Source organism: Scyliorhinus torazame, chromosome 18, assembly GCF_047496885.1.
Source record: "Scyliorhinus torazame isolate Kashiwa2021f chromosome 18, sScyTor2.1, whole genome shotgun sequence".
Taxonomy (NCBI): domain Eukaryota; kingdom Metazoa; phylum Chordata; class Chondrichthyes; order Carcharhiniformes; family Scyliorhinidae; genus Scyliorhinus; species Scyliorhinus torazame.
In genome coordinates this window covers 94,934,331-94,961,811 of record NC_092724.1, presented here as the reverse complement: position 1 = coordinate 94,961,811, position 27,481 = coordinate 94,934,331, and the positions used below count along the sequence as shown (strand labels likewise).

At 47.4% G+C, this 27,481-nt stretch overlaps 1 protein-coding gene across 3 annotated transcripts in view; it reads right to left on the bottom strand.

The window, feature by feature from the left end:
• cacna1g (calcium channel, voltage-dependent, T type, alpha 1G subunit) overlaps nucleotides 1-27,481 on the bottom strand; it is a 541,990-nt gene that overhangs the window by 396,865 nt on the left and 117,644 nt on the right. For all 3 annotated transcript variants that reach the window (XM_072483051.1, XM_072483052.1, XM_072483053.1), the window contains exons 4-5: nucleotides 21,602-21,761; nucleotides 11,491-11,797 (exon numbers count right to left, since the gene is read on the bottom strand). In XM_072483051.1, coding sequence (XP_072339152.1) covers nucleotides 11,491-11,797; nucleotides 21,602-21,761 — 467 coding nt within the window. The remainder of the gene's footprint in view (nucleotides 1-11,490; nucleotides 11,798-21,601; nucleotides 21,762-27,481) is intronic.

Below are 27,481 nucleotides of genomic sequence, written 5' to 3'. Positions count from 1 at the left end.
GGGGGGGGATGTCCAGCGGTGCGACCATTTAAAACTGAATAGCTAGGATGACACAAGAGTAGTTTTACATAAATTAGTTTATTAAGGATTGAGATGAATTACAGGAAATACTGAGTAACCATTATTAACCACTAAACATGTCTTTTTAGGACACAGCAGTAATAAGTAATCAAATGGGATTTAGGATAGCTAACTTGACCATGTTTTTGAGACACACAAAATGTGTGATCAGCAAATTATTAGTAAACACAAGTTGTTATCAAGTGGCCCGGATATCCTCTGGAAGTAAAAGGACGTCACTTCTGATATCCTGTCTTTCGGAAACAATCCATGGAGTAAAGGGGACGCTAGTTCTGCCATCCTGTTTCTCACAAACAATGAGTGCACAGGATGTTGAGATTGTAACACAGCTGACAGGATGAGGCTCAATCATGGGCTGCTCACAATTCTATTGCGTGAAGTTTAAACATTGCTCGCAATTCTATTGGATGAAGTTTAAACATTGCTCGCAATTCTATTGGATAAGTTTAAACATGACAGCTTCAGGGACAAAAACACAGTACTTATACAACTCTCAAAAATCAATAGCCCATCCCAGTTGGACGCGATCCAATCCCTGAAGCTGTCGTGTTTAAACTTATCCAATAGAATTGCGAGCAATGTTTAAACTTCACCCAATAGAATTGCGAGCCCCAACGGTGGCTTTCCCCACCAAGAGTATTGAAAGTCAAAGAGATCCCTCAAGAGTATTGAAAGTCAAAGAGATCTAGGAGTACAGGTCCACAGGTCATTGAAAGGGGCAACACAGGTGGAGAAGGTAGTCAAGAAGGCATACGGCATGCTTGCCTTCATTGGCCGGGGCATTGAGTATAAGAATTGGCAAGTCATGTTGCAGCTGTATAGAACCTTAGTTCGGCCACACTTGGAGTATAGTGTTCAATTCTGGTCGCCACACTAGCAGAAGGATGTGGAGGCTTTAGAGAGGGTGCAGAAGAGATTTACCAGAATGTTGCCTGATATGGAGGGCATTAGCTATGAGGAGCGGTTGAATAAACTCGGTTTGTTCTCACTGGAACGAAGGAGGTTGAGGGGAGACCTGATAGAGGTCTACAAAATTATGAGGGGCATAGACAGAGTGGATAGTCAGAGGCTTTTCCCCAGGGTAGAGGGGTCAATTACTAGGGGGCATAGGTTTAAGGTGAGAGGGGCAAGGTTTAGAGTAGATGTACGAGGCAAGTTTTTTACGCAGAGGGTAGTGGGTGCCTGGAACCCGCTACCGGAGGAGGTGGTGGAAGCAGGGACGATAGTGACATTTAAGGGGCATCTTGACAAATACATGAATAGGATGGGAATAGAGGGATACGGACCCAGGAAGTGTAGAAGATTGTAGTTTAGTCGGGCAGCATGGTCGGCACGGGCTTGGAGGGCCGAAGGGCCTGTTCCTGTGCTGTACATTTCTTTGATGTGGAGATGCCGGCGTTGGACTGGGGTGAGCACAGTACGAAGTCTTACAACACCAGGTTAAAGTCCAACAGGTTTGTTTCGATGTCACTAGCTTTCGGAGCGCTGCTCCTTCCTCAGGTGAATGAAGAGGTCTGTTCCAGAAACACATATATAGACAAATTCAAAGATGCCAAACAATGCTTGGAATGCGAGCATTAGCAGGTGATTAAATCTTTACAGATCCAGAGATGGGGTAACCCCAGGTTAAAGAGGTGTGAATTGTACCAAGCCAGGACAGTTGGTAGGATTTCGCAGGCCAGATGGTGGGGGATGAATGTAATGCGACATGAATCCCAGGTCCCGGTTGAGGCCGCACTCATGTGGCCATCAATGTCAATCGTTACACGATGACATTAATAAGTTCCATCCAACCATCAGACTCACCATGGACTACTCTCCAAAATCAGTTGCCTTCTTGGACACACTCGTCTCCATCAAGGACGGTCACCTCAGCACTTCGCTTTACCGCAAACCTACGGATAACCTCATGATGCTCCACTTCTCCAGCTTCCACCCTAAACACATTAAAGAAGCCATCCCCTATGGACAAGCGCTCCGTATACACAGGATCTGCTCAGACGAGGAGGAGCGTAACAGACATCTACAGACGTTGAAAGATGCCCTCGTACGAACGGGATATGGCACTTGACTCATCGATCGACAGTTCCAACGCGCCACAGCGAAGAACCGGACCGACCTCCTCAGAAGACAAACATGGGACACAACCGACAGAATACCCTTCGTCGTCCAGTACTTCCCCAGAGCGGAGAAACTACGTCATCTTCTTCACAGCCTTCAACACGTCATTGATGACGATGAACATCTTGCCAAGGTCATCCCCACACCCCCACTACTTGCCTTCAAACAACCGCGCAACCTCAAACGAACCATTGTTTGCAGCAAACTACCCAGTCTTCAGAACAGTGACCACGACACCACACAACCCTGTCATGGCAATCTCTGCAAGACGTGCCAGATCATCGACATGGATACCACTATTACACGTGAGAACACCACCCACCAGGTACGCGGTACATACTCGTGCGACTCGGCCAACGTTGTCTACCTCATACGCTGCAGGAAAGGATGTCCCGAAGCGTGGTACATTGGCGAGACCATGCAGACGCTGCGACAACGAATGAACGGACATCGCGCAACAATCACCAGGCAGGAATGTTCCCTTCCAGTCGGGGAACACTTCAGCAGTCAAGGGCATTCAGCCTCTGATCTCCGGGTAAGCGTTCTCCAAGGCGGCCTTCAGGACCCGCGACAACGCAGAATCGCCGAGCAGAAACTTATAGCCAAGTTCCGCACACATGAGTGCGGCCTCAACCGGGACCTGGGATTCATGTCGCATTACATTCATCCCCCACCATCTGGCCTGCGAAATCCTACCAACTGTCCTGGCTTGGTACAATTCACACCTCTTTAACCTGGGGTTACCCCATCTCTGGATCTGTAAAGATTTAATCACCTGCTAATGCTCGCATTCCAAGCATTGTTTGGCATCTTTGAATTTGTCTATATATGTGTTTCTGGAACAGACCTCTTCATTCACCTGAGGAAGGAGCAGCGCTCCGAAAGCTAGTGACATCGAAACAAACCTGTTGGACTTTAACCTGGTGTTGTAAGACTTCGTACTGTACATTTCTTTGTCATTGCCCAGAACGTAGTTACTAAAACCCGAAGGGAGTAGCCGCCTGGCTATGATTGAGCCCGCCCTGCCAGCAACATTTTATTTCACAGATTTGAGCGCCATTTTTAAAGGTCACCTGGTACACAAAAGTTAGAATAGAAGAATGGAATGCCCCCGGAATTCCCCCCCCCCCCCCCCCCCAACCCCAACCCCACCTTGCCCCTGGCATTGCTGTGTCAGGGGTCTGTGTCAGAGAGTACTGTGCTTGGGCACTGCCGGTCAATACCCTCTCCACCCTCAGCAATGCAGGTCTGCCTGCCAGGTGCACACCACGGGAGACCAATGTAATTCATGCTGGCGTGCTCTCATGAGAATGATCAGGCATAGAGGCCTTCCCGATGTTGAACGGCGGGATTCCTGTTACATCACTGGTACGGACGGTGGGGGGACAATCGCGGTGAGACTTCCTGCCGACGTAAAATGCAATTTGGGCCTCTCGCAAGATTTTCTGTTCCTGTCACCAAACCCCCCTTGAGGAGAGTGGGAGCAGAAAATCCCGGCCTATGTTTTTTTAACTTAAATAAGGGCAATGAAAGCTGGGCTGGCTAAATGAGCGTTAAGGGATTGATCAATAGAAATACAGGGGCAAACATTTAAGGGGATATTTCAGAATACACAAAATAGATACGTTCCAATGAGTAAGACTGGACTAACCATCTGTGGTTAATAGAAAGGTCAAAGGTAGTGACAAACTAAAAAAAAAAGCATATAATTGTGCAAAGACAGGTGGCAGGTCAGAAGATAGGATGGAATACAAGGAACAGGAAAGGATGACTAAAATATTAATAAGGAGGAAAAATTAGAGTATGAGAGAAAGCTAGCTAGAAATATAAAAACAGATAGTAAGAGTTTTTATAAATATTTACAAACGAGAGTTGACAAAGTGAGTATTGGTCCAATAGAAAGTGAGTCTGGATAATTGATCATGTGAAAGAAGGAGATGACAGATGTACTGAACAGTCTTCACTATAGAGGATACAAGTAACATTCCAGAAGCAGCTAAAAAACAAGATATGGAAGGAGGGAGGAACTCAGGAAAATTACAGTCACCAGACAAGTGGTACTGAGTAAATACTTGAAGCTGTGGGGTGACAAGAGCCCGGGTCCTGATGGATTTTATCTAAAATAAGTGTTCAGTGAGATAGTTGATGCATTGCTTTTAATTGTCTAAAACTTCGATTCAGAGAAGGTGCCGTTAGATTAGAAGATGGGCGGGACCAGGTCGGACATGGCGAGGCCGTTAAATCACACCCGATGTTTCTTCTTGCGGGAGAATGTAGAACAAGGGGTCACTGTTTAAAAATAAGGGGTCAACCTTTTAAAACAGAGATGAGATTAAATTATTTCTCTCAGAGGGTCGTGAGTCGCTGGAACTCACTTCCTGAAAAGGCGGTACCTTTATCTTTATCTTTATTAGTGTCACAAGTAGGGTCACATTAACACTGCAATGAGGTTACTGTGAAAATCTCCTCTTCACCACACTTTGGTGCCTGTTCGGGTACACAGAGGGAGAATTCAGAATATCCAATTTACCTAACACGCACATCTTTCGGGACTTGTGGGAGGAATCCGGAGCGCCCAGAGGAAACCCACGCAGACATGGGGAGAACATGCAGACTCCGCACAGTCGGGAATCAAACCTGCGACCCTGGCGCTGTGAAGCAACAGTGCTAACCATTGTGCTGCCATGCCACCCACGTGGAGGCAGAGATTATTATCAGATCAACCATGATCTTATTAAATGGTGGAGCATGGTCGAGGGGCTGAATGGCCTATTTCTACTCCTTGCTCACATGTTCGTATTCTCCATAGCAACAAGCACGAAAATGTACTATTCAAAGATTGCTTTTTTGTGATTGTCACAGTTGAATCTGTGACAGGTGGGGCAAGTTGGCATAAATTAAACTGTTTATTTTAACTGCTTGTTGCCATTGACACTGCCAAAAAAACATCAGGACTACTTTCAATGCCGAGAACCTTTAGTTGGGCTCAGATGCAGGGGTTCTGCTTTTTTTAATGACATTTGTTCACGGGATGTGGGCGTTGCTGGCTAGGCCAACATTTATTGCCCATCCCCAAGTGCCCTCGAGAAGGTGGTGGTGAGCTGCCTTCTTGAGCCACTGCAGTCCATATGTTGTAAGAACACCCACAGTGCTGTTACCATGCATTTTTTAAATAATAAATTATTTTAACTTGTCAAAAACTTGATGGGCGGGATTCTCTCACCCCGAGGCCAGGCCGGAGAATCGCCGGGGCGGGCGCGAATCGGGCCACGCTGTCCTGATGCCGGTTGGCCGATTTTCGGCTCTCTGGAGAATCGGCGCCATTGGAGCCGGCACGGTCGGCGCGCCCACCAGTTGGGGGCCGCTCTACGTGCCCCCCCCGGCGATTCTCCGCCCGGGATGGGCCAAGCGGCCACACAAACAAATCCGAGTCCCATCGGTGCCGTTCACACCTGCTCTTACCTGGCGAGACCTCGGATCCATCCGGGGGTGGCCTGCTGGGGGGGGTGGTCCGACACCGGGGGGGGCCTCCACTGTGACCTGGCCCGCGATCGGGGCCTACCGGTTGGCAGGCCGCTGTCTCGGGCTGGGCGCCTCCTTTGTTCCGCGCCGGCCCCTGTAGCCCTACGCCATGTTGCGTCGGGGCCAGCGCGGAGAAGGGAGTCACTGCGCATGCGCGCATTGGCGCCGGTCCCACTGCGCATGCGCGCATTGGCGCCAGTCCCACTGCGCATGCACATACCCGCGGCGCCCATCTGACACCGGGAATCAGCAGCTGGAGCGGCCTGAGTCGCTCCAGTGCCGTGCTGGCCCCCTGCAAAACCCTGCCAGAATTCCCTCAGTTTCGGGCATGCCCAAAACATATGAACATGGTTGGCAGGGCGACGGCGTTCACAACAGCGTCAACACTTTACCTCAGGATCAGAGAATCCCGTGCATAGTTCTTTTGTTCATCATTCCCACCGGCCATAGCACAAGACATGACATGACCCATGCAGATACGGGGAGAATGTGAAAACTCCAAATGGATAGTGACCCGGGGCCAGGATCGAACCTGGATTCTCGGTGCCGTGAGGCGGCAGTGCTGATCACTGCGCCACTGCGCTGCCCTCTTCCACGAGTTTAACAACCGCATTGCATCACCGAGTAAGATGCGATGAGGCCATTTGATTGCTCCATTATTAAAGAAGTCTTGACAACACACTTAGAAAATCACAGTATGATCAGACACAGTCAATATGGTTTTACGAAAGGGAAATCGTGCTTGACAAATGTATTAAATTTTTGATATTGTGGTTGCTGGAGACAATAGCCTGAAGACATCCAGTAACAGCAAAGGTGGTTTATTAACAGTAAGCAAAGGCAACTATATACTGGCACAGAGTGATGATGGTTAGGTATTGACTCTCCAGCTCTGGGGTCCACACTGCACGGGCCCCTACTCCCAGGCCTCTGCGCTTTCTCTCTTTTGGTCGGGGTTCCCGCACGATTGGTCTCGAGCAGGTCACGTCGACCCCTTAATTATGGAACCAATAGATGTAGTATACTTAGATTTCTCAAAGGTATAATATGTCAATATACAAGATAAGGGCGAATGGAGTTACAATGATGAATAGAGGAAGCAGAAAGTAGGAATAAACAAGATATTTTCATGTTGACAAACTTTTTTTTAGAAAATATTTTATTGAAGCATTTGTAATTTTCACAATTTAACATATTGACATTTCTAAAACAACCGCGCGGGTCGATGCACAAAATACCAACTAAAATAACAAACAATAAACCACGTACCCCACTTCTCCCGCCCTATACCCAATTACCCATTTACTAAATTCACCTGTCCTTATTTAACATTACCATGCATCCTACTTTCCTCCCCCCGCCGGCTTTTTCCCTTTCCCCCCTTACTGTTGACATTCAGGTTTTGTTAACGAAATCGATGAACGGCTGCCAACTCCGGGCGAATTCCTGTATTGATCCTCTTAGAGCAAACTTGATTTTCTGCAGACTGGGAAACTCTACCATATCGCTGACCCACACTCCTGATTTCGGGGGCTCCGAGTCCCTCCACCTCAGCAAGATCCGTCTCCGGGCTACCAGGGAGGAGAAGGCCAGAATATCGGCCTCCCCCCCCCTTTCCCACTTTGTCCCCGCACATTTCGACGCCCTAAATATTGCTAATTCTGGACTCGGAATTACCCTATCGTCCAGGACTTCTGACATAACATCTGAAAAACCCTGCCAGAATTCCCTCAGTTTCGGACATGCCCAAAACATATGAACATGGTTGGCAGGGCTACCCCCTCACCACCCACATCTGTCCTCCACCTCTTCAAAGAACCTACTCACTCACCCAAGCTACGTCATGTGGGCCCTGTGGACTACTTTGAACTGAATCAAGCTAAGTCTAGCACAGGACGAGGATGCATTCACTCTTTTCAAGGCTTTTTCCCTCAGTTCAGTTTCCAGCTCCACTCCTAGGTCCTCTTCCCACTTCCTCTTTACCTCTCTGATAGGGGCCCCTTCCCACTCTAACAATTCCCTATATATGTCCAAGACCTTCCCACCTCCAACCCCTGTTTTTGACAACACTTTATCCTGCAGTCCCCTCGGGGGGAGGCGAGGAAAGCTTGGGACCTGTCTCCGTACAAAGTCCTGCATTTGAAGATACCGAAACCTGTTCCCACCCGGCAAATCAAACTTCTCCTCTAATGTCTCCAAGGACGGAAAGCCCTCCTGGATGAATAGATCCCCAAACCTCTCAATCCCTGCCCGCTGCCATACCATAAAGCCCCCATCCAGACCCCCTGGGATAAACCGGGGATTGTCACAGATCGGTGACCACACTGACGCTCCAGTCTCATATGCTGCCTCCATTGCCCCCACACCCTCAGGGCTGCCACCACCACAGGACCTGTGGAGTACCGAGCCGGCGAGAACGGCAGGGGCGCCATCAGTAAAGCCTCCAGACTCGTACCTTTGCAGGATACTGCCTCCATCCGCTCCCAGACCGACCCCTCCCCCACTACCCACTTCCTAACCATTGATATGTTGGCAGCCCGTAATAGTTAATTAAGCTCGGGAGAGCCAATCCCCTTTCCCGCGGGCCCGTTCCAGGAGTGTCCTCTTTAGTCTCGGGGTTTTACCCGCCCATATAAACCTCGATATTGCCATATTCATACTTCTGAATAAAGCCTTTGGGACAAAAATCATTAGACACTGAAATCAGAAAAGCAGTCTCGGAAGGACAGTCATCTTTACCGTCTGACCCCTCCCCGCCAGCATCAGTGGGAGCATGTCCCATCTACAAAAATCCCTTCTCATTTGATCCACTGCTTTGCCCAAATTTAACTTGTGAAGCTGCTCCCAATCCTTGGCCACTTGAATCCCCAGATACCTAAAACTCTTTCCAACCACTTTAAAAGGTAGCTCCTTCAGCCTCCTTTCCTGCCACCGTGCCTGAATCACGAACATCTCACTCTTTCCCATATTTAACTTATAGCCTGAAAATCGCCCAAATTCTCCTAATACCTCCATTAGTTTGGTCATCCCCCCCCCCCCCAACCGGGTCCGTGATATAAAGCAGCAAATTGTCCACATAGAGAGAGACCCTGTGTTCCACCCCTCCCCTCACTATACCCCTCCAGGTATTCGCTGCTCTCAGAGCCATTGCTAAGGGTTCTATGGCCATGGCAAACAATAATGGGGAGAGCGGGCATCCATGCCTTGTCCCCCGACAAAGACTAAAGTATTCTGACCGAACTCGGTTAGTTCTTACCGGGGCCTGGTACAGTAGCCTGACCCACTCCACAAATCTCTGCCCAAACCCAAACCTGCCTAAAATATCCCATAGATACTTCCACTCCACTCGGTTGAAAGCCTTCTCCGCATCCATGGCAATTACCACCTCAGCCTTGCGCCCCTCCGCTGGCATCATAATTACATTAAGAAGCCGTCTAATGTTGGATGTCAGGTGCCTGCCCTTTACAAATCCCATCTGATCCTTCCCAATTATCTCCGGGACACAATCCTCTATTCGAGTGACCAGGATCTTTGCCAATAATTTGGCATCTACATTCAAGAGGGAGATTGGCCTGTAGGATCCACAGCTCTCCGGATCCTTGTCACGCTTCAGGATGAGAGAAATTGATGCCTGTGGGTGAGTACTCCCAGCTCCTTGGACTCGTTGAAAGCCTTAACCAGGAGCGGCCCCAGTAACCCAGAGAACTTCTTATAAAATTCCACTGGGAATCCATCAGGTCCCAATTCCATCGCCCCCATTCCCTCTATCACCTCCCCAAGCCCAATTTCATGTTGACAAACTGTAACTAGTGGAGTACCACAAGGATCAGTGCAAGGACCTCCACTATTTAAGCCGTGCATCAAAGTTTTCTGAAGTTAGAAATCTATGTGGGATTGTAAACTGTGAGGGGGATGCAATGAGATTACAAAGAGATGCCGAAAGGTTAAGTGAGTGGGTAACAAAGTGGTAGAATGGGGAAATGTGACATTATTCACTTTGGTAGAAAGAACAGAAAAGCAGATTTTATTTTTAAAAAGGCTTTTAAATGTTGATCTTCAGAGAAATCTCAGTATATTCATACAAGGAACACAGCATGCTAGCATATAGGTACATCAAAAATTGGAAGGCAAATGGTATTTTTTTTATTGCAAGGGCATTGGAGTAGAAGGATGAAGAAGCCTTGCTGTAATTATATCGGCCTTTGGTGAACTGCCCTTGGAACAGTGTGTGCAGTTCTGGTCTCAATATTTTAGTACTTACATTAGATGCAGAATAGTGGAGGTTTACTAGATTGGTTTTCGGGAACGGGGACCAGGGGGATGAGGGGGGGGGGGCTTGCTCAATAATGAGACACTGAGTAAACTGGGCCTACGCTTTTTAGAATTTAGAATAATGAGAGATGATCTCATTCAAATATATAAGAACCGAAGGGGCTTGACAGGGTGGACACCAGGAGGTTGTATCTCTTGACTGGAGAATTTAAAACACAGTCTCAGGATAAGGGATCGATCATTTAGGAAGTTTCTTAACTGGCACAGTGGTTAGCACTGCTGCCTCACAGTTCTAGGGACCCAGGTTCGATTCCGGCCTTGGGTGACTGTGTGGAGTTTCCAAGTTCTTCCCGTGTCTGTGTGGGTTTCCTCCGAATGCTATGGTTTCCTCTCACAGTTCAAATATGTGCAGGTTAGGTGGATTGCCAATGCTAAAATTGCCCCTTAGTGCCCAGAGGTGTGCAGGTTAGGTGGATTGGCCATAATCAATGCGCGGGGCTATGGGGATGGGGCGGGGGTTTGGGCCTGGGTAGAATGCTTTCCGAAGGTTGCTGCACACGATGGGCCAAATGGTCTCTTTCTGTACTGTAGGGATTCTATAGATTCTTCTATGGATTTACTCAGAGGATTCTGAATCTTTGGAATTCTTTACCTTAATGGGGCTGTGCATGCCTCATCTCTGAATATATTCAAGGTTGAGATAGATAGATCTTCGGTGTCTCAAGGGATCTGATGAGCAGGTGGGAAAGTGGAGTTGAGGCAAAAGACCTGCCGTGACCATGCTGAATGGCGGAATAGGCTATGGACTACGCTTGCTCCTAATCAAATTAATTTATGCCGTCTACTCAGGACTGCTGCCTCCAGATACCCTTTTCTGAAGAGCCAAAGATCAGTGAATGAACAGGTGCACTATCTTCGAAATGGAAGTGTCAGCTTCATACTTAATGTTTGTGTCCATCAGCATACTAAAATTGACAGCAATCAAGTATAATTACATTCTTGAAATATAATTTGGAAATCAAACTACACCAATAAGGGAAAAGCTGCGTGTGGATCAGTGGTAGCATTATTGCCTTTTAGTCAGCAGGCCATCAGTCGAAGCCTCCTGTCCCTTCGTAGACATGAGCACAAAAGTCTAAGCTGACACTCCAGTGCATTATAGAGGAATTGCTGCAGTGTTGGATGGTCTGTCTTTCAGGTGAGACATTAAACTGACCTCTAAGGTGCTCACTAAAAAAAAATATTTAACTGGTCATTTATCTCATTGTTGCTTGTGGGAGCTGCAAATCAGTTGCAGTGTTTTCTCCATAAAATGTACTTCATTGGGTGTAAATTGCCCTGGAATGTTCAAGGTGCTATATAAATGCAAATCGTTCTTTGCTTGTTAAAATGAATCCAGTCTCGATGAATTGACTGGAAATAGATTAATGGAGCCTCCCAGCCTGACTGACAGTAAAAGTGGAGGCCTAATGGAGGGAGGAAAACTCAACATACCTGAAATATTGCTATCCATGCATATGCGATGTTATCAAAGTTGATGGCTCCTTTGAATGGGTTGTGATCTGCAGGCTGGCACTGGGTATAGTATTGATTCCAGTTTATACAGCTGGTATTGTCTGTGCTGTTACTCAGTAACAGGTAGTAACTTGTATCGTCGAGGGTACATTCTATGTTATTCACTCGTCTTTGGGGCACACTGCGGCAGTAGCGCATCCCATTATCCTTCAGGAGGGAGCATATGAAGGGGTTCTCATCATCATTTTCTGTGTGATAATATCGATCCAACTCTTGAGAGACAGGTCTTTGAAAAACAAAAGAGGAAAGCAACAGAATTAGAGAGAAACAGGCTTGACACTGGGGTGGGAAAGTGGTCTCAGGGGGTTCCAGTGTGTGGCATTAAGCCAGATAGATGGACTGTTGGACTTTTCTGGTTCCTATCATCTCGCTTATGACTTGCGATTGGGGTTTGAAAAACGGGCATGTGAGCAAACATACATTTTCCATCAATTTTCCTCAAGTTAGGAAAAAACTGCACCGGGAGAAAGCAGTCCAGTTAAAATTAAAAGGGAATGTTTTCCCAATAAAAAACAGGGCCTGTTTTATCGATTTCTCACCAGTGCAATTCATTTCATTTTATTTTAAATTGCAATTTCATTTTAAAATGCATGAAATTATTGCAATGCTTCACCACAGAGACATGATAGGTCTTCTCCCCCCACCCCCTCAGTTGGGTTTCGGACTCAATGGGGAGCTGTCCCATTCGAGTTTCAAAGGCCTGGGTGAAATGATCTGACAGAAACATTTTGCAGGAACCTTGTTCTGTATTTGTGATAAGGCAACATTCCTGATAACTGCGTGATGCAGTGGTCTGTCACTGTACAAGGACTGTCTACACCTCTTTCACATAGGACTTCAATCACAAACAGGTTAAAGGCCTAGAAATAACAATAAAATCTGGAGCCCACAGATCATGTGGAACTTGTTACTACAAGGAGTAGCTGAGATGAATGTCTTTAAGAGGACGTTAATTAGGTACATGAGGGAGAAGACAACAGAAGGATGGCTGATCGGATTGGGTGAAATAGGACGGGAGGAGGTTGTGCAGAGCATAAACACCAGAAATGTCTGGTTGAGCAGAATACTATGCTGTAGAGTCTAGGTAGCTCTATGGCAAGTATTTTACACTCCCACCACCAGCGATTCTTAGGCGCGAGAGTATGAAATTGCATGGACGGATTCCCTCCGGATTCTTGCCCACCCCAACCTGGTCAGAGGTTTTTATGCTGGGGTGGGCAGAGCCTTAGGGGTGGTGGGGATAGAGCCTGCCCTTGCCCCTATTGAGGCCCTCAAGTGACCACTTAAAGACATTTCCCACCCAGCCTTAATTTTTAGGTTAGCGGGCAGATGAGTTTAGAGAGGGAAAGCGTAAATATAGTTGGAGGTTGACCACCCCACCTCCCCTGACCGCAACGTTTCCTACCCTACCCATCCCAGTGCTGCTACCACTCACCTTATCCTCCAGTTCCCGGGATCTCATGTCAAGCAGCTCCTTGCAGTGCCTCTTCCAGCCACTGTAATGCTGTGCCTGGAGGGGTTAGAGAGCTGACAGCCTATCTGATTGGCCCGCAGCTCTCCAAGGCGGGAGCGTCCTCTCGAGTGAGGGGCAGTGGTCCCACCTTTTGCCAATCAACGATTAATGCTCTTTAGAGCATGATATGGCATCGCAGCTGCTGGAGATAGTGGGGCTGTGTTCCCGCCGACCCTTCAGATTCCCTCACCATCCTGAAAATTCAGGCCTATGTTTCGTCACTCTGCACAGAAAATCACTACCTGTCTATTCTTAACTTGTGAAATTATCTCCCAGTCCTCCCTGTCTAACTCCGGTCCAGTCCACACATGTTTTGTCAAATGGTGGGTCACTGACAGCTCTGAAGGGTCTTTGGCTTTCTCATTGAAAGCTCATAAACATAGCTTTAGGTGGTGGTGGGTACAACTTGAGGCTTGGCTTTGAATTATGCCCATTGCACCAAGCAATGTTCTGTTTTAGTGCTCACAACAGTTTTAAAAATAGGAAAGGGCCCATCTAATCAGATTGGCTGGCAGCTCTCCAGTCCCTCTAGGCACAGCACTGCAGTGGCCGGAAGAAGCACTGCAAGGGAGCTGGTTAGCACTCGATCCAGAGGACTGGAGGACAAGAATTAGATAGCTCGAGTAACTGAAAAGCCATGCATGACAATGGCAAAGTGCTCCTAGAGACACCATTTGGCTTTGCATCTGCACTGCACTAACCTACTTAGTTGCAAACCGGTGTTATTGTATCCCGGTTTACAGTACCTTTTCCTCTTCATCTTGGAAAGATATTTTTCTTCCCTAACCTCCCTTGCATACATAGTTGCCAGGTAACCACCCACTGCCAAGGCGACACCCCTCAAGCCTCTCTGCTCTGAAGACGATGCCTGTGAGTAGTTTGGGATGTCTTTGCTCATAATTTTATCTTCCTTCCTGTGTCACACAGCCTCACTTCACCACGAAGATTCAACTGGAAAGCAGAAACTCATTATATGTATTTGTGGGTGTGAAACGTTGGCCTATTAATTGGTGAATTCACTGACCAGTTTGGAACACAATTGCACAGGCAAGGAAGGTTCCAGTGCTCCCTGGTATGCCCTTAATTACTTGATCTGAACTGGGCTGATGATCTGGGCACTAAAACTGCCTTCCAACTGGGTCGGAAGGGAGAAATCAGTCAGTGTATGCACTCCGGGATATCTACATCATGATTCTTCCTGCAAAATGAACATATGGGCATCATGTAAGGGCCGAATCAAGCTCAACTGTGATTCTTCTCCATAGATAACAGGTGTCAACATGTACTGCAAACTCATCCATGAAGAATGTCCTTGGATGATGTGCTGGGAAGTTATCAGCAAGTGTTTACATCTTCAGGAGAGGGGAAGCATCGGGAAAAAGTTAACAATGGTCAGTGTCAGTAGAAAGAAAGAACTTGCACTTATATAGAACCTTTCTCATCCTCAAGATGTTCCAAATATTATTGTAACCAAATAAGTGATTTTGAAGTGTAGTCATTGCTCTAATGTAGGGAGACATGACAGTTAATATTTGAGCACTGCAAGGTCCAGCAGACACCAGTGAGATAACTGACCAGATAATCTTTTTTGGTGATATTGAGGAATAAATATTGGCCAGGACACTGGGGTGACTACCCTGCTCCTCTCGGTATTTTGGGATCTTTACATTCACCTGAGAGAGCTTCTTGTCTCATCTCTAAAACAGCACCTCCGACAGTGCAGCACTTCCTTAATATTGCTATGAATGCAAGCCTGGATTATAAACCTAGTCTCTAGGGTGATGCTCGAACCTCCAACCTTCTGCCTTAGAGGTGTGAGTGCTGTCCACTGAGTGGTAGCTGATCAAACACTGAACCTGTGTATCTTCAAATCTTTTTCCTGCAAGAATAACCCTTTGCTCAACAGGGTGTGGTGACTGAAGGAAATGTTTTAATACATTGCATTATGTATTTATATCAGTTGCAGCAATGCCACTAAAATAACTTAGGTTAGAGTATCCAGTCTGGTAAAGCTGTGATTAAGGGGTTACCAACTAATCAGGCTGTGTCACTCATGGAAGGGGCTGGTTTTTAAAAAAGTTTCATTTTCAGCCCTGCCCTGTGTCTGTTTTTATTTTTATTTTAGAGTTCTGTTCTGGGTACTGAGGGAAAGAGGTTGTGCTTCTCAGACTGACTTTTGAAAGCTTCTCTTCAAGAACTTTGGGAGTAAATCTGTAAGCCACTGAGTATTAGCTTTATTAATATGTGCCATTTGACCTGTGTGTGAATTTTGCTGAATTGAAAGTTTAGCAATCAAATTGAAAGTTTAGAAGTAGATGGGAAGTAAGCTCAAATACCTTTCTTTATTTTTTAAGAACTGTTAATTGAAAAGTTGTTTTTCCTTGGAGTTTAATGGGGTTAATCCTGTTGTACTAATAAAGTTTTGTTTTAAAGCAAAAATCCCAATTTGTCAGTTGAATCACTGACAGGTGAGGCATCCTTTCCTCACAGTTTACAAATTGAAACATTGTTGGGGTTTCTCCCGGTTTCCTGATATAAATTGGGGGTCTGGTCCAGTATTGTAACAATGAGAGGAACTCCTCCACCCCATTGGAGGACAATAAAAAATAATCAGGTGATACTTCAGGAACTATTTTAAGACTAACAGTCTAGAACCCCATCAGAGGAATCCAAGTCTGTAGATGTTTTGAGGGAAAGGAGGACAGTAATCGTCTGCTCCAACAGATTGTGCCAAATGGGATAATTTTGCGCTGTAATGACACTATAAATAATAGTGTGAAATTTATTCATTTCTGAACTATTTAATTAAAGACATTTTTACAACTTCATTAGACGAGTCCAGATAAACCCAAACCTTTACCAAAGGTACCTCTGAGTCCTGCACAGAATTCTATTGCCTCAAATTACTTCCTAATTCTCCCATTATCCAAAATCTGGGAAGTGTATAATCCTGATCTAAGTAGGAAATGTTCTCTAATGATCCATGTTTTACACCGCACATATGTTTCACAGTGGTGACTCTCACTGGGGGTGTGCCTGTGCTGGAGGTGGGAGATTATAAAGAGCACTTGGCAAAGTGAGAACATTAAAAAAAATAAAACACGTGCATTTCCTCGATGCGTTAGTGAGCCACAAAGGTAAAGAAGGCTCAAGGTCTAAATCTTGGACTGAGTTGAGTCAGCTGACCACAGCCGGCTATAGTTAAGGGTGTTACAATGTCCTCCAGTGCTTCAGGATGAAGGTGTAAACACCATCCCAGCGTAAAGGTTTTCTTTCTCTATCTGAGATTTGTTACAGTGCAAAAGGAGGCCATTCAGCCCGTCGTGACGGCACCAGCTCTCCAAATGAGTGATTCACCTGGTGTCGTTTTAAGACCTTCCCTTAATCACCCTGCACATTCTCCCTTTTCAGAGAACAGTCTAATTACCGTTTGAATACCTTGATTGAATCTCCCTCCACCACACTCCCAATCAGACCATGATGCCTGGGCACTGTGCCTGAACACTGCAGAAAGCAACACCACGGGCATAGCGGCCAACATCTGAACAGCCAGGGGCTGGGCCCAGCACCGGGGACATCTCCGCGACCAGAGGCTGGGTGTGTGCACCAGGGAGGGGAACAGTGCCTGTCCAGGTAACGTTATGTACAGAGTGTGGGGTCCAGTGAACAGGGGGTGCCTGGGCAGAGCGTGTTGGAGGGGGAGAAGCAGTAGGGTACTGGACGGTCCTGGGGTGGGGAGTACCACTGATTGTCAGTCTCACACCCTCTCCTAATTCCTTCCAGGTATTACATGGTATGGATGATATCTTGGACGCCACGGAAGCTGTCATAGAGGTGCTGCTGGCAGGCTGGGCAGCCAGACGTCAGCGAAGATGGCGGCAGCAGTGTCGACAGAGACTCGAGGCGGCAGCCCAAGTGCAGGGCCCCACCCTACAGCCTGAGGATCCGGCCGCCCATCAGGCCAGGGAGGGACCCAGAGGGGGAGGCCAGCGACAGCCCAAGGTGTTCAGGTATTGCTGGTTTTTCGAACAGATGACAGACAGCATGTGCTGCAGGAGGCTCAGCTCAACAAGGGGACAGTGCGGCACCTGAGCCATGTCCTCACGGACTTGGTACCATGTGAAGGAGGTGGATACTCACTCCCCGTCAAGGTCACCGCAACCCTGCACTTCTACACCTCAGGATCATTCCAGTGCTAGAGCAGGGACTTGTGTGGCATATCACAAGCTACAGCCCACAATGCATCTGTGAGGTCATGGATGCTCTGTTTCCCGGGCAGAGAACTATATAAACGTTGACACAGACTAGGCCCAACAAGATGCCCAGACGGCAGGATTGTTCACCATCACCGGGATACCCCCGGTCCAGGGGGTAATAGATGACAAGCGTGTTGCCTTGCACTCATCAGGCTGTCTGGGAATGTGCCACATCAACAGGAAGGGGTTCCACTCCCTGAACATCTAGCTCGTGTGTGACCACATGAAGATCATGCGCGTGTGTGCACGCTTCCCAGGGAGTGTGCACGACAGCTACATCCTGGGGCAGTCAGACATCCCCCGTCTCTTCGAGGACCACGCCAGGATGGCCAGTTGGCTCTTGGGGGATAAGGGGCACCCACTGAGGACCTGGCTAATGACGCCAGTTCTGAGGCTGGAGGCTGATGCAGAGAGCCAATAGAATGAGGTCCATGCAGCCACCTGAGCTGTGATTGAGTGGTGCATAGACACCTCAAAATGCAGTTCCGATGCTTTGACTGCTCTGGTGGTGCCCTGCAGTACACCCCCCGGGGGTTTGTCCGCTTTGTGGTGGTCTACTGTATCCTCCACAACCTGGCACAGCAGCGGGGCCAAGTGTTAGAGGAGGAGGAATATGTGGCCACCTCCGAGGAGGAGGATGGGGAGGTGCCAGACCAGGAGGGGCTGGAAGACGAACCCGGGGAGGACCTGCAGGACCAGCCGGAGGATGAATGACAGGCGGTAGCGGTGAGGCTCCGGCAAGCCCAGAGAGCCACCAGGGAGGCCCTCTTCCTCGCCTGCTTCATGTAAGACGTGGCTTCGTCAGTCATTCCCCCTCTCACCCCTGCCCCCTCCCCCCATCCCTCTGCAATAGCCCCACCCCATTCCCACCCTCCCAGGGTATGTATCACATCACTCCAGGGTGATATGACTGTATCGGCACTGACAGCGGGTCACAGTCGCGGCAAAGGGGTGATGATAACTCACAGAGCTGAACGCTGGAGGTCCTCATTCATGCCATAGTCTGACCGTGCCTGTCTGCTGAGTGCTCGCTCACAACCATCACCTGCACAGAGTGTGCAAGGGAGGGGGTTTCTGGAGCCCAGGATCCCCATGACCACAGAAATAGGGCTGAACAAAGTACAAAGGATCATACTGATCGAGGCCAAGAGACTTTAATGGTGAACAAAAGCGTCCCCAACACACTCCTGATGGTGCTCACCCCTCCCAGGCACCTCTACCTTTCCCCTGCACCAACCTTACCCCCTACCCCAATTATACTCCATTTACCCTCTGCCCTCTCATTCCCCTTCTCTACCCCAGTGCCTGTCAGTGATCCTTGAAGTATTTAGCCTTCCGCGCTCTACCGCTGTGTATAGGTATTTCCCCAGGATGCACATCAGAGGTGGAGGCAGCCTGCTTGTGACACTTGATGCTGGTCACGCTCGCCGAGCTGACAGCCACTGCCACTTCCTCTCAGGCAGCAGTGGCCGTCCTGTGGCTGACCCTCCTGGATCCCTGGGGGAACATGGTATCCCGTCTGGCCTCCATCACGTCCAACAGTCGTCCAAGGTCGGCATCGCCAAAGTGTGGGGGCATGTCTCCGTGGCGACATGGCTGTGAGCAGAGTGGAATTAGCTGTGCAGGAGTGGTTGAAGTGCTGCTGTCACTTGTTCACAGGAGACTGGCGAGTGCAGTGTCAGTGAATCAGTTGGCTAACCATGATTTGCGGCGTGAAGCTCATGGGGCTTCATTAAGTAGATCAATTAACGTTTTCTAGCGATGACGGTCTCGCCAGGCCGAGCATTGGGGAGCTTGTGGCAGTTCCCCCTGATAACCACACTTCGAAACGTTTTGGTTCAATCGCAACCACAATATTTTGGCTTCAACTACTTTCTGTGGTGACAAATTCCACAGGCTGACCACTCTCTGGGTGAAGAAATGTCTCCTCATCTTTGTCCTAAATGGTCTACCCCGTATCCTCAGACTGTGATCCCTGGTTCTGGGCACCCTCACCATCGGGAACATCCTTCTTGCATCTACCCTATCTAGACAATAACAAGTTAATATCCTTAGTTGGGAAGGGAAGATAATTGTAGGGAGGATAAAAATACAAGGGTTAAATTGGTCCATGCCAGTAGTGCAAAATGGAATGAAATTGGCAACCCAATTTACAGATTGCTTAGCTTGCCATCCTTGGCTACATGGTAACTCTCTTGTGCCTGAGATAGAAGGTCATGGGTTTGTAGTCTGTAGTTCTACTCTAATTGAGTACAAAATCTGTTACTGGTGCTGCAGTGCAGTACAGAGGGAGTACTGCACTGTCGGAGATGCCCTATTTCAAAAGAGTTGCTGAACCAAGGTTGTCTCAGTTCGATGTAAAAGATCCCAGCGCACAATTTCAAGAAGAACAGGGGAGTTCACCCTGGTGTCCCCGACAAAACTTGTCCCTCAAAATTACAAAAGCAGATGACCTGGTTATCATCACGTTGCGATTTGTGGGAGCTTTTATTTGAACAATTTAGAGTACCTGTGGCCAATTCACCTACCCTGCACATCTTTGGGTTGTGGGAGTGAGACCCACGCAAACTCCACTTGGACAGTGACCCGGGCCGGGATCGAACCCGGGCCCTCGGCGCCGTGAGGCAGTAGTGCTAACCACTGTCTGTGGGAGCTTGCTGTGTCAATTTATTTGTCGCATTTCCTATGGTGACTATACTTTAAAAGTGGGGCGTAATGTGCTTTTATATGACGTGAAAGGTGATATATAAATGCAAGTCTACCTCCTTTAATTTTAACAGTGTTGACCCCAGACTGTGTAGAAGATTTTAGTTTAGTCGGGCAGCATGGTTGGCGCAGGCTTGGAGGGCCGAAGGGCCTGTTCCTGTGCTGTACTTTTTGTTCTTTGTACTGACAGCGAGAATTGAGAATCAGTTGGGGCTATTCGAATTAACAATGAGAGAGAGGGGACACTCCAGAGAACCTGCAAATGGGTTTTATCTTCGTATTCATTATTGGACTGAAATGCTGGTCCCCAGAGGTGACAATCCAGAAAACGGACTCATTATATTAAACGCTGCAAATCTTCGCTTCATTGCAGCCTGCCTTCCCCTATCGAGTTAATCAAAATATTCAAACAATTGTGATTTTAATTGCTTTTTAATTAAGTTGAATCGCTAATGAATGGACTTTTGAATATTTTAAAAGAAGCTGGGGACAGTCGAGCTGTCTACATGAATATAAAGCTCTACATCCCCTGCAGGCAATCTACAGAGAGAAGAGGGAAGCAAAGTTTTCACTGCTGGCCCTGGTCATGTTTCATTGGCATCACAGCATATTTCCTCCCTCTTCCCTCCAATACCTCAATTTTTGCCCTCTCCTGAAGTATTATGTTGGGTATCCTGTAGCCGGTAGCATTCCCATCCCCCCCCCCCCCCCCCCCCCCCCCCACCCAAGTGAGGGTCATGGGTTCAAGTCTCACTCTAGAGGGTTGAGCACATCATCTGCTCCACTGCAGTACTGAGGGAGTGCTGTTCAGTTGGAGGTGCCCGCTTTTGGATGAGATGTTACACCGAGGCACCATCTGCCATCTTGGGTGGATGCGAAAGATGCCACAATTTCAAAATAGCAGGGGACATGTTGTCCCTGGCTTGCTGGCCAATATGCACCCTTCAACTAATGCCACTGAAACAGATTATGTGGCCATCATCCAGTCTGTGGGAAATTGCCAGCTGAGAATTCCCTCCTTGTGAACTGGACTCTTCGGGGACACGAGCAATCTCAGAGGGCAAAGGAATGAGCAATGGTGCTGGTGGAGTTGGTACTAGCTATGTATATGAGCTCGCATTCCCATCCATGTGAACCACTGTGACAATAGGTGCTAGCATCAGGTTTACGACGTTGTTAATGTCTTATTAATTCCATTTTTACAGTTTTATGGCAAATACACCGATAAATGGGTGATAGGTATTAGCATGCCTATAAATGGGGTGCATGCCTTTTACATTTTCCATCAATTTGATAATTTATTTTGTTTAGTTTTCCTCAAAACAATATAAATGGGGTGCATGGTGGCACATGGGGGGCAGGGGGCGGGGCGGGGGTGGGGTGGGGAGGGATTGCTGCTGGTAGTTGCTGTGAATTAGTATTAACCTCTCTGACTGTTATGGATCCAGTTAAATGCACATTAGCAGTTACAGGCTTGGATAATGGTCTTTCTTTTTAAAAAAAAAAATTGTGCACTTGATCAATCCGACCAGGTTTTGAGACGCGGCATACTCACATTGTAAAGTTTTCTTCGAGAAAGCACCTGTTTCGCAGCAGGCCTGCCCAAAGCTGCACCCCGACAATGCCAAAAATAAAGAAGACGAAGAAACAGAGGAGAAGTACGTTGCCTAACATAGGCAAAGTGTCCAGCAGTAATGTCACCAGTATCCGCATACCTGTGGGACAGGAGCAGAAAAAAAAACATTTCTTATCTCGTCCTGCTCTGAGGACCGATGAGTGCACTAACCTGATAACAGCTGTCAACCATTTGTCAGCCTATTAATGCTCAGCAAGACAGATTGTTCAGCATAGCGACGTATTAATCATCTGTCAGGTTAATCAATCATCTATTAATATTCATATGTTTCCAAATGGATTAATATACTGCTCTCGCTGTGTTGGCTAATCAGGAAAAATATCCTCTGCAAATCACATATCAGTTATTCATTACTACCTATCGTATCGATCTAAATACATTTATCTGTCATCTGTCAATTAAGAATTGTTTCATCATCTTTTGATAATATACATCAATAAATATTGATTAATACATGTATCACGATCAATACTTCTTAAGCGATCAAGTTATTGGCATGTTTGAATCAGTATTTCCATCTATCACACAATCTATTTTTCAGATGTCAAAGCCCATTTTCACTTCTTGTATCTGCAAATTTGGAGCTGCTAGAGATCTTTAAGATGGACCATTAGAACAAAGGATTATACAAATGCCCTGACTAATCGAACAGGCCTTAAGGCCATGAAAGGAGAACTGTGCAGAGGATGGAACCAGAGCACATTTAATGCCACTGAGAAATCCCTGGTGACAGATGCAGCTTGCTGCTTTGTAACCCTATCTCGGTCTCAGTCAAAGTGTGCACCTTGGTTGTGCGCTTCAGGTGAAGATCCAACTTCGCACCATGTACAAAAATACTCTGGGATTTTCAACTGTAATCTGTTCAGAAATGCATCAAAAGCTTCATAAATTGAGACACAGGATTGTTTCGCCCCTCATTTTCCTCCCTTTTTTTAAGACCTTGGAGAGGCTGTAAAGGAGATTTCCCAAAATGACACACAGGATGTGGGAATGACGTGGAATGACGAGAGAAGCTGGGATTGTTCTCCTCAGAGCAGAGATGGCTTAGTGGAAATTTAATGGAGGTGTTCCAAACTATGAGACATTTTGATGGAGTAAATCTTAGAATTTACAGTGCAGAAGGAAGCCATTCGGCCCATCGTGTCTGCACCGGCCCCTGGAAAGAGCACCCTACCCAAGACCACGCCTTCCCCCTATCCCAGTAACCCAGTAACACCACCTAACCTTTTTTGGATACTAAGGGCAATGTAGCATGGCCAATCCACCTAACCTGCACATCTTTGGACTGTGGGTGGAAACCGGAGCACCCGGAGGAAACCCACGCAGACACGCGGAGAATGTGCAGAGACCGCACAGACAGCGACCCAAGCCGGGAATCGAACCTGGGATCCTGTAACTGTGAAGCAACTGTGCTAACCACTATGCTACCGCGTGCCGCCCATGGCAGATGGTGGAATTTGAGTTTAATTAATAAATCTGGACGATAAAGCCAGTCTCAATAACGGTGACCCATCTGGTTCACTAAAGAGAAGGAAATCGGCCATCCTAACCCAGCCTGGTCTACATGTGCCTCCAGGTCCATAGTAAAGTGGTTGACTTCTAATTGCCCTCTGAATTTGCCTAGCAACACATTTAATTCAAGAGCAATTAGGGATGGGTAACAAATGCAGGCCTTGCCAGTGAAGCCCACATTCCATGAAAGAATAAAAAACTGGAGGACATAAATTTAAGCTAATTGGCTAGAGGGCTGGGGCGGGGGTGGTGGTGGATGAGTGTGATGTTGTAATCTGTGCTTGCTTGATGGGGTGGTGAATGCTGATTCAATAGTAATTTTCAAGGGGGGAAATTGGACATATACTTGGAAAGGAGACCAGTGCAAGTGAGAGGAACTATTTGGATGGTTCTTTCATAAAGCTAACACAGGCACAATGGGCCGAATGGCCTCCTTCTGCCCCATACAATTCAATGATTCTATTGTTCTTCATCTTCCCCCCCCCCTTTTGAAAGTGGAGCTTTGTGGTTCTGTGGCAATCAGGAGCTTTCAGGTCTCCTTTCATGTTGAAACATCAAAAAAATGAGTTTGGTGGAAGTACCTGAAAGTGGAGGCCTTTCAGCACCTTTCAGAGGGCAAGACAGAGAACCGGAGGGTTAATAGAATGGAATGCTGCTCCAAGGCTGTGCCTAGTGTGCTCTGATTGATTTTCAACATTTATCTCATTAGCTTCCTAGGAAAACTTTATACATTATCACGCCTCTGGCTTTTGCCAGAAGTGGCTGAGCATAAATCTTTATTCAATGTCCAAGCAGCATCAAAGCACTTTTGACGTTGGTGGTCTACACAATAGCAGGTCAAAAAATAAATATAGATGGCAAAGTGTCACACAATGAATGATCTATAAATATTCAACATCTGAAAAATTTTGCATGAAGCCATTGCTGATAAGACATCTCCACACTCCAAAGGTTGCAAAGAGTACTCAATACCCCAAGGGTCCATTTGGAGACAATGTATGAATAATAAAATTCAGGAGTGGGGGGGGGGGGGGGGGGGGGAGAGAGAACTTTATAGTCCGACGCTGAAACCTTGACATGAGTATTTCACTCACATAGAATTTGCCTGCTCCCTAAATAATTCAACTGCAACAAAGCAGCTTTCCCTCGACAATAAGGACGCGATTCAGTGACCCCGTTGCACCCAGCATGGATCCATATGAATTGCGCACGAGCCTCAGGTTGGGCTCTGCGCTGGGCAGTGGGCCAATCGCGAGTCACCCGAATCGCTGTGCCCAGCGTGATTTGGGTCTTGACCTCGCTGAGCGAGATCCAGAACTGAATATTTAAATTACTGTTTAGTTGTTTAGTACTGGTCCTGACAAACGTGGACCAGGATTAATGGCGCCTGGGGGCGGGGGAGGTCTCCCAGGCCATGGGAGACCCCTTGGGGATGGGGCAGGTGGTACCCTGGCACTCCCCTTGGCATGCAGGCACCTTGGCATTGCCAGCCTGGCAATGCCACCTGGGCTCTCTAGCAGAGTGCCCGGGTGGCACTGGCAGGGTGCGCAGGTGCTAGGTTGGCATTGCTAGGGCTCAGGCCCAGGGAGGGAGCCTTGCCAAGTAGAGGAGGGGTTAGCGGGGTTCCCGGAAGCCTCCCAAGGTTGGGGGTGATTGGGTCAAAAATGGGGCGGGTCTGAATGGGGAGGGGGGGGTGCAAAGACTGGGGCTGCCGGACAAAATGGCACCCCGAACTGAGAGGATCCTTTTCTGCCTCGCTGGGGAGAAACACCCCGAGGCCAAAGAAAACCCAGCAAAGTGTTGTTGGATAGCGGGACATTTCTCGGCGCTGCAGCGGTTGAGAAACACACCACTATACCTGCTGTACAATGGACTTTACCTTCAGTCCACTGAATCGTGGCAAAGGAGGTTTAGATTCCCTGCGGGTCAAATCTTCCTGGAAAAATAACAGAGTGTTAACACTGTCATTAATGTGGGAATCAGCCAACACATTTAGGGATGGAGAAATGAACCATGAGGGCCCAATTGAGCCTAATTCTGGGCCCAGTTGAGCCTAATTCAGTGCCTGGTTGAGCCTTATTCAGTTCAAGGTGTTACACTTGACCAAGGCAAGGACGAGTCGATCTTTTCTAAATGTTGAGGACAGATGTGATTTCTGTTCGCTTGCCCCAGATAACCATATGCATATGCTTTGGTTCTGCCCCAAACTCGCCAGCTTGTGCGCTTCCTTTTTTAGCACTATGTTGGAAATAATCCAGGTGGATTTAAACTTATGTCCACTAGTAGTCATATTTGGGGTTTCAGATTCACTGGCATTCCACTCTGGGGTCGAGGCGGACGTTGTCGCCTTTGGCCTCACTGATAGCCTGGAGGCGAATATCGCTTGGTTGGAGGTCTCCCATTCGGTCCAGTGTCTCAGCCTGGCTGGGCAACTTAATTTCATTCCTACACTTAGAGAAAATCAAATTCACCATCAGGGAATCAGTGGAGAGGTTCTACCTGACAGAGCAGCCATTTATTTCCTTTTTTAAGCATCTGGACACCGTTAGCTGTTAGGGAGTTTAGTTATCGAATTTAAGTTAAAGTTGCAGGAGTGTACCGGCAGGCAGGAAGGTGGTTTAAAGTGTGTCTTTTTCAATGCCAGGAGCATCCGGAATAAGGTGGGTGAACTAGCGGCATGGGTTGGTACCTGGGACTTCGATGTTGTGGCCATTACGGAGACATGGATAGAGCAGGGATAGGAATGGTTGTTGCAGGTGCCGGGGTTTAGATATTTCAGTAAGCTCAGGGAAGGTGGTAAAAGAGGGGGAGGGGTGGCATTGTTAGTCAAGGACAGTATTACGGTGGCAGAAAGGACGTTTGATGACGACTCATCTACTGAGGTAGTATGGGCTGAGGTTAGAAACAGGAAAGGAGAGGTAACCCTGTTAGGGGTTTTCTATAGGCCTCCGAAAAGTTCCAGAGATGTAGAGGAAAGGATTGCAAAGATGATTCTGGAGAGGAGCGAAAGCAACAGGGTAGTTGTTATGGGGGACTTTAACTTCCCAAATATTGACTGGAAACGCTATAGTTCGAGTACCTTAGATGGGTCCGTTTTTGTCCAATGTGTGCAGGAGGGTTTCCTGACACAGTATGTAGATAGGCCAATGAGAGGCGAGGCCATATTGGATTTGGTACTGGGTAATGAACCAGGACAGGTGTTAGATTTGGAGGTAGGTGAGCACTTTGGTGATAGTGACCACAATTCGATTACGTTTACTTTAGTGATGGAAAGGGATAGGTATAGACCGCAGGGCAAGAGTTATATCTGGGGGAAAGGCAATTATGATGCAATGAGGCAAGACTTAGGATGCATCGGATGGAGAGGAAAACTGCAGGGGATGGGCACAATGGAAATGTGGTGCTTGTTCAAGGAACAGCTACTGCGTGTCCTTGATAAGTATGTGCCTGTCAGGCAGGGAGGAAGTGGTCGAGCAAGGGAACCGTGGTTTACTAAAGCAGTCAAAATACTTGTCAAGAGGAAGAAGGAGGCTTATGTAAAGATGAGACGTGAAGGTTCAGTTAGGGTGCTCGAGAGTTACAAGTTAGCTAGGAAGGACTTAAAGAGAGAGCTAAGAAGAGCCAGGAGGGGACATGAGAAGTCTTTGGCAGGTAGGATCAAGCTTTCTATAGGTATGTCAGGAATAAACGAATGACAAGGGTAAGAGTAGGGCCAGTCAAGGACTGGGAAGTTCAGTAAAGTGGGAAGTTGTGCTTGGAGTTCGAGGAGATATGAGAGGTGCTAAATGAATATTTTTCGTCAGTATTCACATAGGAAAAAGACAATGTTGTCAAGGCGAATACTGAGATTCAGGCTACTAGACTAGAAGGGCTTGAGGTTCATAAGGAGGAGGTGTTAGAAGTTCTGGAAAGTGTGAAAATAGATAAGTCCCCTGGGCCGGATGGGATTTATCCTAGGATTCTCTGGGAAGCTAGGGAGGAGATTGCTGAGCCTTTGGCTTTGATCTTTAAGTCATCTTTGTCTACAGGAATAGTGCCAGAAGACTGGAGGATAGCAAATGTTGCCCCCTTGTTCAAGAAGGGGAGTAGAGACAACCCCGGTAACTATAGATCAGTGAGCCTTACTTCTGTTGTGGGCAAAATCTTGGAAAGGTTTATAAGAGATAAGATGTATAATCACCTGGAAAGGAATAATTTGATTAGAGATAGATAATACGGTTTTGTGAAGGGTAGGTCGTGCCTCACAAACCTTGTTGAGTTCTTTGAGAAGGTGACCAAACAGGTGGA